The following is a 21,404-nucleotide window of genomic DNA, read 5'->3' on the forward strand; positions in this document are numbered from 1 at the left end:
GCAAGCCAGCTAGGACAACTCTTTCCAGATAGACCCTCGTTCAAGAGTCGCGGAGTGTGATTACATGAGGCTATCAGCCTCAGCAACCAGTTGGAAATCCGGCATGTCGGTTAATTGGTAGGTAAGTACGAGATTAGGGAGGTCTCGGTTACATCATAATTATAGTTATGGTATGACAAGGTGCGTCTGGGATAGTACCCATGATCGATACTCGTGCTTGGAGTCGCCTTGTTATCAAGTGAAAAGTTTTTGGCAGTGATTCTGAATGACGGTCTGGCGGGAAGTCAGACAAGGTTTTGGGATTTTGGTTTTCGGGCAGAGTAGTGAGGGTTATTCTTCATAGATTAAAGCTAGTGGGGCAAGTATCCGTTCGTCGTCAGGGTATGGGATCCTAACTAATGTTGGGTTCGACTATAGTTGTGGAAGGTTGTTGTATGTATGGATCAAATTTTCAGTCCGTATTGGGGTTGTGGAAGTATCGTCCAGGTTGTCGGACGTTTGGAAAGTGGTGAGGATTGATTTCAAGGACGAAAACTAATTTAAGTGGGGGATAGTTATAACACCCGTGTCCATATTGGATAAACTTAATTGTAGCGAGGACCTATGTAGCACCTGGTTCCTGGTATGTATTTTATTTAAGTATTTTGCATTTTTGGCTTGGGACTCGGCGAGTTGAAGGACCAACTCATCGAGTAGAAATAGATTTGATACGAGATTTAAATGACGGACTCGTCGAGTCGGCTTCCAGACTCGACGAGTAGACTCTGACTGGACAAAACCCTAATCTAAGGGTTTGCACCCTATTTAAACATCTCATTCAGCCACCCTTCGTCCCTATTGCTTCCAGAAAACCCCCATAGCAAACCCTAGCCGTTTGTGAAAAGAGCTAAGGCATTTGTGGTGCTTTTTGGTGATTTTGAACTCAAAGGAGAAGGAAAAGCCTAGAGGAATCAAGAGGAGACCAAGGGAGTTCAAGTTTGTGCACCATTTGTAGTTCACAGAAGGTATAAAGTCGATACCTTGCTTGTTCTTTTGCTAGATCCCTTTTTGGGGAGATTTAGGGCTTTTATAAGACATTCTTTGTAACCAACCACGATTGCAAGCATGGTTGGGGGTTGAGGCTTCGGATCTAGGTCCAGGGACTAATTACAAGGCAGAAAGGGGATGCTTTTGCACCCACGGAAGCCCCCATGCAACCCAAGAGTTGTACACCAGGAATTACGTGCTAGATCGAGTTTAGGGACCTAGATCTATCATTTGGACAAGAGTTGTACACCAGAAATCGAAGAAATAAGACTTGGACTGTATCGAATCGGCGAGTCGTTCTTGGGACTCGGCGAGTCCGAGGTTAGACTTCCCTTTTCTGTTATGGGTCAAGGAGACCCAGTGGAGTGCTGGAAAGGTTTTAGAGGGTCCGAAGGAGTGGCCCAACGTATTGGGATAAGTTATAGTCCTGGAGTTCATAGGACTCGGCGAGTACATGAACAGACTCGGCGAGTCCAAGGCAATCTCCCAACTCTTGAGGATGAACTCGACGAGTTGTTCATACAACTCGGCGAGTCGAGGACATGACTTTTTTATAGGAAGGAGATGAACTCAACGAGCTGTTCATACAACTCGGCGAGTCGGATGAAGGTTCATCTGGGGTTGTTCTAGAAGGAGAACTCGTCGAGTCGTTGCCAAATTCGACGAGTAGAGGCGTGAAGAAGGACAGATGAAAGGATAGGGACTCGACGAGTTGGCGGCCTAACTCGGCGAGTCGGGTCAACTGGAAGTTGACTTTGACTTTGTATTGGACTTGGTCAGGGGTAAAATGGTCATTTTACCCTAAGAATAGATATCATACTCTGACTACGTGTTTTTATAGGGATTATAGCCGGAGGATTTCCGGAGCAGCAGCAGACAGAGATTTTCCCCGCGCAGATTATCAGCAGCTTCGTTCAAGGTGAGTTACCTTCCAGTAGCGGTGGGTCTACGGCCACAATGTCTGCCCACTAGTAGGAGTTGTATGTTAGATGATTGTCTTTGTGATATTCATCTAAGTTTGCTACTACCTGATGTGTTATGTGCTAGCATGATATGATGTTATATGCTAGTAGCAGTAGGGGAGATAGTCCCCAAGATTTCCGGTCGATAGGGCCGAAGGGGGTAGTCATACCCAGTCATGCTATATAGAATATGATTATGTGTTATATATTATGTGGTAGTAGTAGAGGGGTGAAATAGGCCCCAGTATCCGGTAGAGAGGACCGAAGGGGAGGCCAGCACCCAGATATGCTAGGCAGTTTCCGGTCGACATGACCGAAGGGGAGGCCAGCACCCAGATATGCTAGGCAGTATCCGGTCGAGAGGACCAAAGGGGTAGGTCGGGCACCCAGATATGCCTGACAGTATATGTATGTTATGTGATTGTATGGTATGCGGTACGATGGGGGGACTCACTAAGCTTCGTGCTTACAGTTTACAGTTTTGGTTTCAGGTACCTCTTCATCAAAGGGGAAGGAGTTGGCGCGGTAGCAGCACATCACACACACGCATTGATTTTCCGCACTTGAGATATTCTGGGATGGTACTCTGGCATGTTGCTACTTTATGATTTGGGTTTCCAGACATGTTATGTTGATTTACTAAACGATATATTTTCACGTAGTTTTCTCATGAATGTTTTATACTTAGTTAATTAAAATGAAATTTTTGGACTCGAAATTTGGGATGTTACAAGTTGGTATCAGAGCCTTGGTTTGAGGGATTCGGACACACCCTCGGGGGTGTCTGGACTCAAACCGAGGAATTAAAAGGTTTTTACAAAGAAAATGGTTTTCTAAAAGCTAAGTTAAAAGTGTTAAGAAAGAACAAGGTGTGTGATGTGCGCGACCGGCCGAGCTCAAGTAAGTTTTTCCCCAAAGTACCCATACAAGTTTATGTTATGATTATCAGTTCAGTAGAACAGCATGCTAGATTAGGACTAAGGATCTAGGAGGATGCCTTATGTGCCTGTTATATGTGTATGAGCCTTATGAATGGCATGCTAGTATAGATTCCTGAGTAGAGGATAGAGCAGTATATTTGGATTATGTGGTTAGGTTTCCTTTCGTCGAAATGCTACTTGCTTTGTGCTTTGTGGGACTCTGAGTGATGGGAGTTATCCATTAGGTGAATACGTTAAGTCACATGTGATCAGGGTTGAATAATCTCAGAGTGCTGGAATTGGCCCTATTGTGCAACTCTCGTTTGAGTCTAATCGTTGTAGGGACAGATCCCTTACCCGAAGGATTATCCGAGCCTCGTCGCATGTGATGGTGTTCAGGTAGCGGCTAATTGGCATCATGAGAATACCTTCAGTAGCTGAGGACTGAGTTTGGATTGGTGATTACCCTAGGGCAAGCCTAGGAAGAGAATAGCAGCTATTAGTGCCAGTAGAAGGGACTTGGTGGAGTCAAGGCAGTTCTTGAGGAAAGTACGGATAGATATGGAAGGTAGTATGGGCCCGTACTACCGGAAGCAGAGGATCCGTACCTGAATCGAGGAAGAATGAGGCAAGACCAGGGAACTTGTGATGGATGTGATCCCTCTAGATGTATCAGTATCACTGACGGTTGTCATTATGTATTGCAGAATGGTGGTACTACGTCCGAGGCCAGCAGTTGGCAGCTCAGGAGAGGGATCGGGTTCGGGCTCAGGTTCCGAACCAGTGGATGAGAGGCTATGCGAGTTCATCGCGTCCGAGATCACTAGAGGAATCCTTGATGCGACCCCGGTCATCTTTGGGTCGATCAAGGAGGGGATCATCGAGCTGATGGAGGATCGCCTCAGGGCGTTCAGGAGCGACATGGCGAACAGCCAGTCAGGATCACGCACATTGTCCTTTAAGGACTTCAGGTGCAGTGGTACGCCGGATTTCCATGGTCAAAGGACCCCATTGCGGTCAGGCGATGGATTGCAGGCATTGAGTCTGCACAGTTGACTAGCTTCTGCCCCGAGGGGTCGAAGGTGAGATATGCAGCAGGGTGTTTGAGAGACAGGGCCAGAGATTGGTGGGAGTCGGTTGGTGACTCTCTGGGAGCCTCGACTGTTGAGGCTATGACATGGCCGAATTTTGTGACCCGGTTCAGGGCTGAGTTCGCACCTGCGGTGGAGCTTCAGCAGTTGGCCAGGGAGTTCCTAGATATGAGACAGACAACTGAGACAGTGGCGGAGATCACCGCCAAGTTCCGAGAGAGGGCGTTATTGGTGCCCCAGTATGCGGGAGATGAGGACATGAGGAGGACCCGCTACCATGACATGTTATGAGCTGACATTCGGGAGCTTGTTAGTTTTTCAGCTTGCCCTACCCTAGATTCCATGATTACCAGGGCAAGGGAGAGGGAGATTGATCTGGAGCATATCGGGAAGAGGAAGGTAGAGGAGGGACAGACGACTGGGGCTTCAGGGAAGAAGCCCAAGGGATCAGACGCAAGGCCGAAAGGCCAGCAGGACCGAGGCCACTGCAGGAAAAGTTGCAAGTCACATGAGGGAGCGTGCAGGTTGGGATCGTCGGGCTGCTATAAGTGCGGCAAGTTGGGGCACTTCAGCAAGGATTGTACCCCCCCTACACCCACTATTCAGACATCCGAGTTGTTGTGTTTCCACTGCAACCAGAGGGGCCACAAGAAGGCCAATTGCCCCCATTTGACAGCAGCAGCGCCAGTGAAGGCGCCAGTCCCAAAGACCCTGCGGATTACGGATGTCCGGCAGGGCAAGACCGAGGCTCCAGTGGTGAGGAGCCGGGCCTTCCAGTTGACTGCCGAGGAGGCACGCGCCGCACCCGATGTGGTGACGGGTATGATTTCTTCTCCCTAGCTTTATTTTATGTTACTTATGATATTGATGTGCCATATGATATGTTTCGTTTAGGATCGTTCCATGTGAACGGTATCCCAGTTCAGGTGTTGTTTGATTCGGGCGCTACCCGATCGTTTGTTTCTCTTGCGCTTAGCAAGAAGTTTCCTGAGTCCTCGGGTATGTTGGATTGCCCACTAGAGGTTGAAAATTGCGGACGACCGATCGGTGCAAGCATCAACGGTTTTCAGAGATTGTGTTCTGAGGCTATTCGAGGAGCGCTACCTGGTAGACTTGGTTCCCATTCCATTGCGTGGGAACAAGGTGATTATAGGCATGGATTGGTTGAGCCCTAATGGGGCGGTGATAGATTACGCACAACAGTTAGTGTGAGTCAGGACCCCAAGTGGGGGAGAGTTGGTGATCCACGGCGAGAGGCCACAGCGTGGACCCACATTATGTTCAGCGGTGAGGGCTAGGCGCTACCTTCAGCAGGGTTGTGTTGGGTATGTCGCCTATGTTATGGATACCCGGGGGGCGGGTAAGGCGACGGTGAACGATGTTCCAGTGGTGCGAGACTACGCAGATGTGTTCCCAGAGGAGCTTCCTGGGATACCTCCAGAGCGGCAGGTGGAGTTCAGGATCGACCTAGTCCCTGGTGCGGCTCCGATAGCCAGGGCATCGTATCGGTTGGCTCCTCCCGAGATGCAAGAGTTGTCAATGCAGCTGCAGGAGCTGTTAGACAAGGAGTTCATTAGACCGAGCAGTTCACCCTGGGGAGCCCCGATTCTGTTCGTGAAAAAGAAGGACGGGTCGCATCGGATGTGTATAGATTATAGGGAGCTGAATAAGGTAACAGTGAAGAACCGTTACCCACTCCCGAGGATTGATGACCTCTTTGACCAGCTACAGGGAGCATCTTGGTTCTCCAAGATTAATTTGCGTTCAGGGTATCATCAGACGAGGGTCAGAGAGGAGGATGTGCAGAAGACTGCGTTTAGGACGCGTTATGGCCACTATGAGTTCGTGGTGATGCCTTTTGGGCTCACCAACGCTCCTGCCGCGTTCATGGACCTCATGAACCGCGTGTGTAGACCAATGTTGGATCAGTCCGTCATAGTTTTCATTGATGACATCTTGGTCTATTCCAAGACGCAGGAGCAACATAAGGAGCATCTGCGAGAGGTTTTGGATACTTTGAGGAGAGAGAGCTTGTACGCCAAGTTCTCCAAGTGTGAGTTTTGGTTGCGCGAGGTGCAGTTTCTTGGGCACCTTGTCAACCAGAACGGTATTCTAGTCGACCCGGCCAAGGTGGAGGCCGTGATGAGATGGAAGGTTCCGAAGTCTCCATCTGAGATTCGGAGTTTCCTGGGATTAGCCGGCTACTATCGAAGATTCATCCAGGATTTCTCCAAGATAGTCGTACCCTTGACGCGGCTGACAAAGAAGAGCGTAGTCTTTCGTTGGGGACCTGAGCAGCAGGCAGCGTTTGAGACACTGAGACAGAGATTGTGCGAGGCGCCGATCTTTGCCCTGCCAGGGGGCGTAGAGGATTTTGTTGTGTACTGCGACGCGTCTATTTCGGGTTTGGGCGCGTTATTGATGCAGAGAGGGCATGTCATCGCCTACGCTTCGAGGCAGCTGAAGCCTCACGAGGCGAACTATCCGACGCATGATTTGGAGTTGGGGGTTGTTGTGTTCGCCCTCAAGATTTGGCGTCATTACCTGTATGGGGTCCGTTGTACCATTTACACGGACCACAAGAGTTTGAGATACCTCATGGATCAGCCGAATCTGAACATGAGTCAGCGCCGGTGGCTAGATGTGGGGAAGGATTACGACTGCGAGATCCTTTACCACCCAGGGAAGGCCAATGTGGTGGCCGACGCGCTTAGCCGTAAGGCAGAGCCGATCAGAGATATTTGCGTGCGGATGACAGTAGTGACTCCATTGTTGGAACAGATCCGGGAGGCCCAGCAGGAGGCTATGAAGGAGGAACATCAGAAGAGTGAGCGTATAGTGGGACAGGTTCCCTCCTTCGACTATGATAGCCGAGGGTTATTGACTCTTCACTATAGGGTGTGGGTCCCCTATCATGGAGGCGTGCACCAGACATTGATGGAGGAGGCGCACAAATCCAGGTTTTCTATCCATCCCGGAGCGACGAAGATGTATAGAGATCTTCGTCTTAACTATTGGTGGCCCTGCATGAAGCGGGGTGTAGCATGGTATGTGGAGCGGTGCTTGACCTGCAGGAAGGTCAAGGCCGAGCACCAGAGGCCACACGATAAGATGCAGCCGTTAGATAAGATGCAGCCGTTGGATCTTCGTCTTACCTCCCATTGGCTGAGTTCTCGTACAAAAACAGCTACCACGCAAGTATTGACCGTCCTCCCTTCGAGATGTTATACGGGAGGAAGTGCAGGACCCCGATATGTTGGGGTGAGGTTGGCCAGAGGGTCATGGGGAGCACCGAACTGGTGCTCAAGGCGACAGAGAGGATACAGCAGGTTCGGAGCAGACTTCAAACTGCTCAGAGTCGGCAGAAAAGTTATGCCGATAAGCGCCGATCAGACCTGGAGTTTCAGGTCGGGGATATGGTTCTCCTGAAGGTGTCGCCATGGAAGGGCGTCATCCGATTCAGGAAGCGGGGCAAGTTGGGTCCCAGGTATATTGGACCCTTCAGGGTTATAGCCCGGGTGGGCAAGGTGGCGTATAGGCTGGACCTGCCAGCCGAACTCAGTCAGATTCATAGCACCTTTCACGTCTCCCAGTTACGGAAATGTTTGGTGGACGATTCGGCAGTGGTACCATTAGAGGATATTCAGGTCGATGACAACCTGAATTACATCGAGCGGCCTGTAGCGATCCTCGACCGGAAGTCGAAGGATCTGAGGAACAAGAGGGTCGAGCTGGTAAAGGTGCAATGGCAGCACCGGAAGGGCTCGGAATGGACTTGGGAGCCGGTGGATGAGATGATGGAGCATTACCCAGAGCTTTTCCAGGAACGAGCAGCAGACTTCAAGGACGAAGTCTAAAATAATTTGCGGAGATTTGTAGCACCTGGTTCCTGATATGTATTTTATTTAAATATTTTGTATTTTTGGCCTGGGACTCGGCGAGTTGAAGGACCAACTCGTCGAGTAGAAACGGATTTGATCCAGGATTTAAATGACGGACTCATCGAGTCGGCTTCCAGACTCGACGAGTAGACTCTGACTGGACAAAACCCTAATCTAAGGGTTTGCACCCTATTTAAACATCTCATTCAGCCACCCTTCGTCCCTATTGCTTCCAGAAAAACCCCATAGCAAACCCTAGCCGTTTGTATAAAGAGCTAATGCATTTGTGGTGCTTTTTGGTGATTTTGAACTCAAAGGAGAAGGAAAAGCCTAGAGGAATCAAGAGGAGACCAAGGGAGTTCAAGTTTGTGCACCATTTGCAGTTCACAGAAGGTATAAAGTCGATACCTTGCTTGTTCTTTTGCTAGATCCCTTTTTGGGGAGATTTAGGGCTTTTATAAGCCATTCTTGGTAACCAACCATGATTGCAAGCATGGTTGGGGGTTAAGGCTTCGGATCTAGGTCCAGTGAGGAATTACAAGGCAGAAAGGGGCTGCTTTTGCACCCATGGAAGCCCCCATGCAACCCAAGAGTCTCTTTTAGAGCCTTTTAGACTCAAAGTCCCATGCATGCACGTAAAGTTCGTAACTTTACGTGCTGGATCGAGTTTAGGGACCTAGATCTATCATTTGGACAAGAGTTGTACACCAGACATCGAAGAAATAAGACTTGGACTGTATCGACTCGGGGAGTCGTTCTTGGGACTTGGCGAGTCCGAGGTTAGACTTCCCTTTTCTGTTATGGGTCAAGGAGACCCAGTAGAGTGCTGGAAAGGTTTTAGAGGGTCCGGAGGAGTGACCCAACGTATTGGGATAAGCCTTAGTCCTGGAGTTCATAGGACTCGGCGAGTACATGAACAGACTCGGCGAGTCCAAGGCAATCTCCTAACTCTTGAGGATGAACTCGACGAGTTGTTCATACAACTCGGTGAGTCGAGGACATGACTTGTTTATAGGAAGGATATGAACTCGACGAGTTGTTCATACAACTCGGCGAGTCGGATGAAGGTTCATCCGGGGTTGTTCTAGAAGGAGAACTCGTCGAGTCGTTGCCAAACTCGACGAGTAGAGGCGTGAAGAAGGACAGATGAAAGGATAGGGACTCGATGAGTTGGCGGCCCAACTCGGCGAGTCGGGTCAACTGGAAGTTGACTTTGACTTTGTCTTGGACTTGGTCAGGGGTAAAATGGTCATTTTACCCTAAGAATATATATCATACTCTGACTAAGTGTTTTTGTGGGGATTATAGCCGGAGGATTTCCGGAGCAACAGCAGACAGAGATTTTTCCCGCGCAGATTATCAGCAACTTCGTTCAAGGTAAGTTACCTTCCAGTAGCGGTGGGTCTACGACCACAATGTCGGCCCACTAGTAGGAGTTGTATGTTAGATGATTGTCTTTGTGATATTCATCTAAGTTTTCTACTATCTGATGTGTTATGTGCTAGCATGATATGATGTTATATGCTAGTAGCAGTAGGGGAGATAGTCCCCAAGATTTCCGGTCGATAGGGCCGAAGGGGGTAGTCATACCCAGTCATGCTATATAGAATATGATTATGTGTTATATGTTATGTGGTAGTAGTAGAGGGGTGAAATAGTCCCCAGTATCCGGTCAAGAGGACCGAAGTGGAGGCCAGCACCCAGATATGCTAGGCAGTATCCGGTCGAGAGGACTGAAGGGGAGGCCAGCACCCAGATATGTTTGGCAGTATCCGGTCGAGAGGACCGAAAGGGTAGGTCGGGCACCCAGATATGCCTGACAGTATATGTATGTTATGTGATTGTATGGTATGCGGTACGATGGGGGAACTCACTAAGCTTCGTGCTTACAGTTTACAGTTTTGGTTTCAGGTACCTCTTCATCAAAGGGGAAGGAGCTGGCGCGGTAGCAGAACATCACACACACACGCATTGATTTTCCGCACTTGAGATATTCTGGGATTGTACTCTGACATGTTGCTACTTTATGATTTGGGTTTCCAGACATGTTATGTTGATTTACGAAACGATATATTTTCACGTAGTTTTCTCATGAATGTTTTAGACTTAGTTAATTAAAATGAAATTTTTGGACTCGAAATTTGGGATGTTACAACCTAAGATGGAGTTTTGAAGGAAACTTTGTGCCACGGCACGGCCAAGGAAGGTCACGACGTGGCAATGGTTAAATGGGTCGCGTGATATTTTGGACCACAACGGCGTAGCAGTTGATCAGGCCCATGCCCATGACTCTTTTAGGGTTCCCTTCGTATTTAAGTCTCTCTGACTTGGTTATAGGGTTCATTTTTCAGCCTTTAACCCCCCTCAACCTCAGAAAAACCCTAATCCTTTACTTCTTGGTGGTTTTGGCTCATTTTGGGTGGTTTTGGTGCTTTTGGAAGGAAGTGGGGAAGAATTGGTGCAAGGATCAAGCAAGCAACACCTTATCATCTCGGTTATCATCTTCTAGACCATTTGTAAGGATCCAAGTCTCTATCTTTTGAGTTATTCTCTTAGATCTAGGTTGTTTTGGTCCCTTTTTGGTTCATAGAGTTTATTTGAGTGAATGGATGGAATAAATTTGACAACTTTATTGCTCTCTAGTGTCCTTTCAGCATCATATCTTATGGATATGAAGTTTGGTGGTGATTAGTGAATCTCTCATAAGTTTATGTCATTTTCTTGCCATTTTACCTAAGATGAGTTAAGGACATGCATGGGGTATGCATGTCCATCAAGTAATCATTTTTATGCACCTTTGGTTCCCCTTTAGCTTCTGGAAGAGTTAGGGTTAAGGACTTTTTCGGATTAAGGGCTTAATGGTTAATACATTATGGATTTTGGCTTTATTTGGACCTAGGGTTTGGGATCTTGATCTCTTTGGGAGACTTAATGGATAAAGTTGGAAACTTTATTCCTTTAGACCATTGTTTGGACCAGATCTAAGCTTTGGAGCTCTTGGAATCGAGGAAGGCAGGTTAATCCATTAAGCTGTTGGAAACTGAGCACCTACGGCGTGGCGACTGGGAATTTCCCGTAAGTTGGCTAGGTGAAGGCCACGATGTGGCCAAGGAAGGCCACGACGTGTCGGTCAGCTAAAGTCAACTCTAGTCATTGACTTTGACTGTTGACTTTTGGCATGGGTTAACTTTTTGGTAAATCTCTATTTTTTAGAAGGTAGACTCGGGGATTCCTTTGTGTGGATTGACAGGAGGTGTTAAGCACCCATCATTTGATAGGAGAGCAGTTAGTTATGGTAAACACGGTTTTGAACTGAGCGTTGGTCAGCTTTGTGATTTAGGTGAGTCTTCTCACAGTACTTGCGGGTCGAAGGCACCAATGTCGGCCCATTGGATTATGTTATAGTATGCTAGTTGTCTTTTTGACTCTTGTATGTATTATATGTGTTTGTAAGTATACCTGGCGGGTCCCGATGGTGGGCGGGGCCCATTGTTTCGGGAAGGGCCCTATAGTGGGCGGGGTTCTTTGTATGTATGGTATGTGGTATTTTGGGGAACTCACTAAGCTTTGTGCTTACGGTTTATGTTTATGGTTTCAGGTACCTCCGTTCCGAAAGGGAAGGGCCTGGTGTGACTGCACAGCATCCCTCAGAGTTTTCCGTTGGCAATTAATGATATTACTCTGATGATTAAATAATATAATTACTCTGATCGGTTTTGGGACAACCTGTCTGTATGCTTTATCATTTTGAAAATGAAAATTTTACTATGAATTTTTGGGACGTTACAGTTAAAGATTTAAGTCTTTTGCTAGACAAAATGGTAGATGTATGAGTAGAATTATAAAGTGTATGTGTATGTGTTGTAAAAAGACAAAGGATGTTTTTTAAGACTTTGAACATTCATAACTCTTTCATACAAATTCCAATTGAGTTGATTTTTTTTCGTTGTGTTCTTTGTAAAAATGGATTTTCATGGACGTATTACACTCAAAATTTGGATGTTAGAAAGTTATATTGTTAGCGCCAAAATAAGTTAGTCAGTGAATATATATATATATATATATATATATATATATATATATATACTTTGATCATTCATAGATTTAGCATACGAACTCCGTTTGCGCTGATTTTTTTCATTGTGTTCTTTGTAACAAGAGTTTTCCATGTACATCTTACACTCCCAATTTGAATGTCGGAAAGTCGTACTTTTTAGCTCCAAAGTAAGTTATTCGGTGAAAATTATGAAAAACAAATCATAACTTTTGCATACGAGTTTCATAACAACCGTATATCATTTGGGTTCTCTCGATCAGAAGGTGCCCTATAAAAATTTCAGAGAAATAAATAAATAAATAAACTTTTTCGCTTTCGAATACAAATTTGATAACAATCATCATACCATTTGGGTTCTCACAATCACAAAGCGACCTACACAAATCTGAAGTAAAATAAAAAATAAAAAAAAATTGCAGCCAACCAAATTTTCACGGATGATTGACTGTGAACATGGTGACTATTTGGGTCATTTTTCATTTTTGTGGCTACGTTGTGGTAAGAAGTTGCTCTAAAAAATGACTATCCTGGTCATTTTCTCTTGAATTTAGTATACCATCTTATAGTCTATTGTCAATAATTTAATGTTGGATTAAATGGAAAAAGTCTATTTGAAACAAAGAAATTACAAAAAATCATTGCCTTTAGGGAAAATGTGAACTTATAAACTTCTTGTTTGAGTTTAAGACGAAAGCTTATCCACAGTTCCATTCACTATATTTTTTTCTCCATATATAATATATGATTTATAGGTTTGTATTGTAGCACCCTATAAATCATAAAGTATTATGTATAGAAGAAAAATAGTATGTTCAAATCACTCCCCGTTTATGATACCTGGGAAAGATGCATTATATGGATATGATTCAATAAGAATTTCCAATATTGACTTGTCAGACTATCATACTCAGTGCAAGTCTGCATGATGCTTATGTGAAAGCTTTTACAACCCCACCATTCCCAGCAGGGTCGGTCCGTTGATTTTAGGGGCCATGTGCGAAGGATACCAAATGGGCCCTTAAATATATGTGTATTTTTTACTTATAACCAAACCTCATTAATTCTACTATAATTATTATAACATAAACAAAAAAACGATAAGACAATAGATAATTTTATATAGCTAAATGAATCGTGAAACTCTCATCGCATTAATTGGCAAAATTGTTCACCCAGCCTCTTTTAGTTCTTCAACTCTTGTTCCCTTTCTACGTTTTTTTACTACGAGATATATGTAGGAGACATAATTTTTAAAAATAAAATAACAATAATCACTCAAATATTCGATGAAAATTAAAATTATAAAGATAAAATTTTATGATTCAATTGAATAAATCAAAAATCAGAATATAAGAAAGAACAATGCCAACAACAATGTAAACTTATAATTATAAAATAAAATACAAAAAATTTGAATCGTAAATAAAATGATTAAATAATAAAAATAAACTAGGAATTAGACTAGTATGACAATTGGGCCTTAATGGTATTTATTTAATGAATGGTACTTGTGTGATGCGTGGCTTCAATTTGAGGAATATAAGACGGAATAACGTAATACAAAAAAAGAATAAACTCATTCATAACGCCTGGTTTCGAAAATGGGACGCATGCATTGAGTGAAAAGCGCTTTAACCATCTTGTCTACAGACTTTAATTACTAGCATCCTCAAAATATTTTATATATCGAGATAATACAATATATTTTTAAAATACAGGCCCCTAATCAACATGGGCCCTGTGCGGTCGCACACCCAGGACATGCTTAGGGTCAGCCCTGCTTCCCAACCACTCTCGTGGGGCCCTATGACCTCCTTCACTGCTAACCACTTCTCTTCTTTGTTCCTTCTCTTTTCTTCCTTCTTCACGTCCTTATTATTATATGATCATACCCATTAGCAGTGATATGAACATGATGATGAGGAGGCCACCTTCACTCCCGTGGCCACACTCATTAGTCTTAGGGCACATACCAAAGTAGGGAAGTTTCACAAGTACAATTCATATTTTATTATTTATGTGCGGTTTTTATATATTTGTTGAAAAGAAAAATAAAAACGATGCCTCATTGTGTTTCTTTACTTGTTAAAATTCGCGCTCATATAACCATTTACTCATCGTAAATGCCTCACCAAATAGGCAAATGCCATGATAAAAGCCAAAGAAAGATATAATGACGGTTGTCGTTTCGGTTTTTGATATTTACAGCGTTTTTAAAATTTTAATGGATTAAAATATAGTTGCATCTAAATGTGTAAACCATAATTAATGTCTAAGATATCAATTTTGCCTTACATGGAGTAGGAACATAACATGATGAGCATATGCCTTTTAATACTTCACAGCCGGATTAAATAACCCACCACCAACTATTTTTTTTTGGCCTAATAGTATCAAAAGTTATCCTTTTTTTAGATTGAATGTTCAAATCTCATCATAAGCATAGATAGAAATAAAGAGTTGTTCATGAGTAGATTAATTTAAAAAAAAAATCTATAACTTGTTTTTTTTTACAAATGTTTTTTTTAGAAATTTATAACTTGTTTTTTTTTAAACTTCAATTTTTTTTAAACTTTGGTTTTTTTTTTAACTTTGATTTACGGATATAGTTTACACAATTTTTTATAATTTGATTTTTTTTTAAAAAAAAAAACTTCGATTTTTTAAATTTTTTTACATTTCTGTTAATAATACTTTCATTTTTGGTTGCATCTTTTTAACATGTATAATTCTTTTACAAACTTTATAGACATTATTTGCGATATTTTCTTAATTTCTTTTATTAATTTCTTTTTTTTATGTTTTCTAAAATTAATTTTTTTTAGAATAAAATTGATAGCTTCTTTCATATTTTTTTAGAATTTTATATCTTTGTTTTTTTAATGTTCTTTTTAGTATTCTTTCAATGTTTATGGCTAAAATTATTAAAATTTCGGTGTTAACTATTTTTATTTTATACAATTAGTTTATTTAAATTTCATTTTACTGTAACAGTTTGTAAATGTTAAAAACAAACATATTTTTTATTACATGCTGCAACCGTTTTGGTCCACCTTTTCTATTGCAGATAGTTGCAGAGATGTCCGCAGACTTCATGAATTTTTGCTTCGAAAAAACAAAGAGCACCTTAGTCTCACACACTTCGAGATAAGCATATAAATATCCCTAAAACAAGGAATAATGTGATGATTAAAAAAAAATTTAAAAAGAGTTAAAAGCGTTTATTTTTTGAAATCGCCTATCAATAAGAAGAATACACTAGAACATGTATATAACAACTTGTTCAACAATCTTCAACTCAAACCATGCTACCCCCACACCGTCCCCCTTTCTCTTGATAATAAGAAAACAATACCTTCCCATTCCATTGCATTTTTCTACATTCCTTTCCTTCCCATGACACTAATTTTCCTCAAAGCATAGCTTACATATATATATATATATAATAAACCCCCATTTAGACCCTTGATTTGGTATCCACATATTAAACTACAAAACCGGGGAATCTTTCTTCCATCAATCAATCAATCAATCGCACTTGATATTTCGGTAGATCCGTCTCACAAACAGATTCGACCCCAAATACCCAACCGCTCCTGCAAATATCATCAACCAAGATTCAATAACACTTGATAAATAAATACATCAAGTCCTATGTTATAAGTTTTAACTACTCACCACAGAGGATTCCTAAACCGAGACAGAACATGGCCGTGTATCCAAAGTAGAAGCTGGTTTGGAAGAATCCCGACATCTTAGTCTTGACAGAGTAGTAATATATGGAATACAAGTAGACGTAAATAGCCGTAGAGGCTGCTGAAAAGAACGAAGTCCATTGCCAGTGGTAATTCTCCGCATTCAGCAGAAAATACGTTCCCACAATCGTCACACAAACAGTCACAATCACAAGAATGATGAACACAAGCAGCATAAACCCATAAACATAGTACACCTGTCAAAACATATATACTACATTATTATCATCTGCTGATGCTGATAACAAATATTTTCGTCATATGTTAATCATGATTACTTACCTTGTAATTCCAGAAGGATGTGAAGACAAAGTACATTTCGATGAAAATGCTGCCAAAGGGTAGGAGCCCTCCCATTATTGAGACTACTGACGGTGTGAGGTACCATTTTTTGTCGGGAATCGGGCGGGGGATGGTTTTAACGCGACACGGGTTGTTTGGGGCCCCGCTCCAGTTCCTTCCCACGACTGTGCCGAGAAGAGCGAGTGGGAAAGAGATGAAAGCCCAAATGACGAAAACCACCACCATTGTGCCGAATGGGATTGCGGCTAGAGACCCGTAAAATATAGCAATCGTGTTTAAGACGAACCCGATTCCAAAGCATAACAATGGGAAAAGTGATGCAGTTAGGATCATTGATTTTATCCAATTCTTCCCTGCAAGGAAAACAGACGATCATCCGCAAGTGGAATAATAAAAGTGAAAGCTGGAGGGCAAAATAGTCATTTTCACAAAATATTTGACAGTTGGGCTGTTAAAGTTGACGACCAAGAAACAAAAACTCAAAATAGGGACCAAAAAATGAAAACAGAATCTGTTTTGGATCAAAAATTGCAAACGTTTATTATTAAGATTAAATAATGGTACTTACCACCGTGGCGCGAATACATGCCACCACTGACGTATCCAGAGACAAATGATGTGAGAGCATAGCAAACTATAAATGTTGTCACAATTGCTCCTCTCCTAATAACAAAAAACAAAATTTACACTTACAACATCAGAATTCTCATTATCACCTCAACTTATAAGGATTAAGGCAAGCACTGAAAGAGAAAAATGCAAGTAATACCATTCTACTTTCATTTATCTGTGTATTATAACATTCTACTTCTGTTTGTTTCTACAGCATTGCACTTCTATTTTTTTCTTATTAAAGCCTTGTACTTTGACTTTGAGATAGCTATCCAGTTATAGCATTGTAGTTCGATTTCTTTTTGCTTGTTATGACTGACATTATTATGCTCTGAAAGATCTATATGGTTATAGAAGTGAAAATTACTTTGAATTTAAATGGTATTGCTAATCGGCTAGTTTTTTGAACACAATAGAAATGAATGTGCTTGCAACTTTTTTTGTATTAAGCATTAAACTTCAGAAAATCTAAACAATTATAGCATTTTACTTTCAATTTTTTCATATTAGGACATTATTTGAGAAATCTATCCATTTATATAAGTGAAAAATGGTTATGTATTTGAATGAAAGTACAATGTCATAATAGACAGAAATGAAAGTTTGTTGCTATTTCTTGCATTTAACACTTTCTGAAATAAATGTATTCAAGTGTGGAAATCTGATGACAAGCTTTGTAAAGCTATGTTCACAGTGATGATGAAGAGGGCATTTATGTCTTTTGCATAGACGAGAAATCGAGAGTGTTTCAAAAGGGACAAAACTTTCAATTTTTGTCCCATTGACATCAATCCCAGTTCAAAGCCAAGCACATTATAACCTGTTATGTCATATCATGTGATGCATAAGCATAACGTACCCAATATATAATGTTGCAACAATTGCAAACAAGATAACAAGAAGAATCAATAGTGCCAATTGAGCACCAGTTCCAACAACTGCTGACAACAAAACCAAATTGCGAGGTGGCCGGAAAACATCTCCATGCACAAGCTTCCAACCGGATTCCTCACTTACATCTCTTTCCTGAAAACCAAACACTTCAATAGCCCATTGCAATAACTTACAAAATTCATTAACTCATTGCCACATTACCAGACTCTCCAGATCATCATCTTCCCGAGCATACTTTGCATAGTCATTTCTAAGAGTCCGCATCAGAATCATGGAAACCAATCCAGTCAGGAAGATAACCATCATGAATGAATTGAATATGGAAAACCAATGAATCTGCAGTGACGCAAAAAGACAGTTATACCCTTGTGAGTGGAACTTAAAACATGAGTTATAGCGTTCACCTGATGCTCAAAAAAGTGGTAATCCAAGTAAACATCAAATCGGCGTGCAAATGTGATGTTGGTTTCTGTCCATTTGACTGAGTAAGTCATGTTTAGTGTCTTCCCAACTTCCAAGGGTTTTGGGTTCTCTTGAGTGAGATTGACATGAATGATCTGCAATAGCAAGAAATCATGATGTAAAAATATTAAAACAGTGTGAATATGAGAACCTTTTGTAGTGTAAAAGTTCATATATGAATAAAAACTGGAGACCTGATCTTTGTTGTATTGTAGAGTGATATTCTTATGTGTGAATATCATATGCTTGTTATCGCTGTTCCTATCAGAATGTAGCTCGCCAACAAATCCTATAGGACCAAAAATAGTTCCACAATATAAAATACTAGTTATAAAATAAAGTGAAGATACAAAAAGGGTTTGGTAGATGCATACCCCATAATGGAAGATCATCTGAATTTGTGTTCCACGCAGCAGAGGCAAAGAAATTGAAATCACAAGAAAAATGGGGGAGAAATAAGAATGTGGGAGAAGAAAAGTGTGATTCAAGTACAAAAGAAAGAAGAAAAGACTAGAAGGTGTACCCATGAAAAACTCAAACCAATAGTTATTGTCAATAGCTTCCTTAAAGTGCTTAACATTTGCTTCATCGAGTTTCAGCTCACAAATTGTACTCTTCTCCACATTCTCTGCCAAATGCCAAAGCATATATATGTCATGTGCCATTTGATTTCAGAAAGCTATAATTTACAAGAAACAGTGACAACATACTTTGGAACTTGATTTCAAATTGGCTATCAATAAGCTCATTTCCACCCAATACTTCACCTAAACCACCCCACTTATGCGCAGGAGTAACAGGGCGACCACAAAATGGAAGGCTGTAATAGTTGTATGTTTCTTGTGGATTATTGTAAGGCCCGACTTTATTCACCCAAAGGGTAATTGGTTCATCTGGTTGATACTGTATAAGAAAAGAGTAAGAATGTCAAAAACAGCCAAGTAGAAGAATGTGTTGTATAAATACATTGAATATGGCCCCAAAGGATCTATCATAATTTGTATGCAATAATAAAAAAGGCCCCTCAAGACTAGTTCTAATTAAAAGGAAAACGTAAAGAGCAATTGTAGCAATTAGCCTAACCAATAACTTCCCTCACGCCAATGCATGGACCCTTAAAAGAAAAACCATTACAGAGACATTGATTAACATGATCAACCTTTGAGTAACAACCACGCACACAGCCAATCTCCAATAATTCATTCTGTCCTTTCCAACCAAAGCGTATAAATGTTATGTAATTATGTTCAATTGATTTTTCCTGAACGTCAATCCATCTGTTACCCCACTAGTATTGTAACAAACTTCTTAGAACGCAAAACCAATTTTTAGCGTATAGACCTCTCGCACTCTCATCTAGAGTCTAGAGAAGTGGCAGTTCTAGACGCTGGTATTATCATCAACCTGAAGCTTATGCTTCCAATTACAATTAGTAGTGGATAAAGACTCCATATGTCCCGCAGCTACATACTAGGTGCATGTGGCTGAATCGTATTAAAATGTCAGAAAGATAAACGCGTAACAGAAAAACTAATATCGATCTAAACCCTAACAAAATACAAACCTCAATTCGTGAGCTATATTGCTTTCACCAAACAAATCAAATACCCGTACAAAGATCTAATGGGAAATTGCAAAATACTGGCATTCAAAATCAATGATCTACCAGATTGAATACTCACTGTCAACAAAAATAAAAGTTAGGGTTGCGGCGTTACTTAACCTTGTGATCATACTCGGAAGCGAACACCGGTGAAGAGATAAAGAGAAATGAAGAGATGAGAAGGGCAGCGGCGAGATAAGAGGAGGGGGAGGATCGGACGGCGGGCCACATCGTGATCGCCGGCGGAAGGATTTGGATCTAACGGCGATTGCTGAGGAAAAAAAGGGGAAATTTTAAGGCAAATGACTTTGTTTGTTTGTTTGTATGTTGGATCGGTGAGAGGGTCACTTTTTTCTCAATGGTTTTAGACTTTGCGAACCAAATCAGTCAACAATTGATACGATAAATACTTGTTAAAAAGTCATGTTTGGTACCTTCCTTCTTAAGTTTTGCTGTATTGTTTAAGCTTAAATTAACTAAGATATAGCATTTTAAAATCAATATTTAGAAGATCAGGTTAAAATTTCATAAATTTTTTTGACAATCTAAGGCTAAGGCTGGTGAGTGTGATGCCATATTTGTCACAGTTCACGTATGCGTCATGTCATTTTTACCACACTTTAATCAAAACTTGTCATTTGTTAGGCTCGGATTACCACACATCATGCTAAATATATATTTTCTTTAAGTATTTTAGAAAATAAATATTGCAAACATATTATTTTTTTTAAAAACTTAAATTCCATTAAAACAAAGAGAGAAATTAAAAATAATAATAATAATAATAATAATAATAATAATAATAATAATAATAATAATAATAAACATCACACTAGAAATTCAAAAAAAAAACATATAAATTCAAAAAAAACATAGAAATTAAAAATTCACAAGAACACCAGAAATTCAGAAACATTACACTAGAAATTCAAACACACAACCCACTAAAAATTAGAAGACAAAGACTTCAAATTGTCATCATTTCGGGCTCTGCCTCACAATTTGCCAAAACTCAACAAGCTTGAAATCTTTGTCAATTTCAACACGGTAAGCCTCAAGAGCATTCTGTAGCAAAGTATTTTCGTCTTCACCATTTCCGGCATCATGCATCACCCTGCGAAACACAATAGTAAACCGAGTTGCGAGTGTGTGTGCGTTTCTCCATTTGGGGTAGAGTAGATCTTTTCTTTGTGGTTGAAGGGCTTGACGGTTATATATGTCGGCGACTCTACTCCAAAAAGTATTCGAAAGGTAGTCATTGTAGTGTGGATCTTCTGCTACATCAATCCATGAACGAGCGAGTAAGATCTCTTCTTCGGTCGACCAAACAATAGCCATTTTTTATGAGGTGTGGAAAAGAATGGAAAAATAAGAAAGTTAAGAGAATAAAATTAAGAAGATTTGAATAGGGTTAAGAGTGAATAAGGATGAGGGTGTTTATGGTTGAAGATTGAGGGTTTAAATTTTGAAATTTTGAAAAAAAAAACGGTTATATTTATGAAATTATGTATTTTTTGGAAAGAGGGTAATTTTTTAAAAAGAGGTTTAAGTAATAAATGGTTTAAAGGGAAAAATAATAATAATAAAATAAAAAACTCTCTCATCGGGTTCATCCTCGCCGAGTTGTCGAGGCCTCAGTCCGGTGTTCGTCGAGTTCACCGAATGCAAGCCGATTGTCACACCCACCAACCTAAGGGGAATGATAATACTCTTAATATCTTGTCACATCACATTTTTGGGTAGGGGTGTGTAAGGGGCGGTTTGGAGCGGTTAATAGCAAAAATCGAATCATAACCAAATTATTCGGTTAATATATTTTGTTAACCATTACTAGGTGG

General features: G+C 41.3%; 1 protein-coding gene across 1 annotated transcript; it reads right to left on the reverse strand.

The window, feature by feature from the left end:
• Nucleotides 1-15,137: 15,137 nt before the first annotated feature.
• LOC145115087 (transmembrane 9 superfamily member 1) lies at nucleotides 15,138-19,953 on the reverse strand. The gene is made up of 12 exons (XM_079051251.1): nucleotides 19,687-19,953; nucleotides 18,674-18,866; nucleotides 18,487-18,591; nucleotides 18,338-18,355; nucleotides 18,158-18,252; nucleotides 17,906-18,058; nucleotides 17,703-17,837; nucleotides 17,467-17,633; nucleotides 16,564-16,658; nucleotides 15,975-16,348; nucleotides 15,616-15,889; nucleotides 15,138-15,533 (listed from the first exon to the last, which is right to left on the reverse strand). Exons 1-12 carry the CDS (start codon nucleotides 19,795-19,797, stop codon nucleotides 15,466-15,468), a joined length of 1,788 nt encoding a protein of 595 aa, XP_078907377.1. The 5' UTR covers nucleotides 19,798-19,953; the 3' UTR covers nucleotides 15,138-15,465.
• Between the last annotated feature and the right edge of the window lie 1,451 nt (nucleotides 19,954-21,404).

The sequence above is a fragment of the Lactuca virosa genome, chromosome 5 (assembly GCF_052849685.1).
Source record: "Lactuca virosa cultivar CGN04683 chromosome 5, Lactuca_virosa_CGN04683_v6, whole genome shotgun sequence".
Classification (NCBI taxonomy): Eukaryota; Viridiplantae; Streptophyta; class Magnoliopsida; order Asterales; family Asteraceae; genus Lactuca; species Lactuca virosa.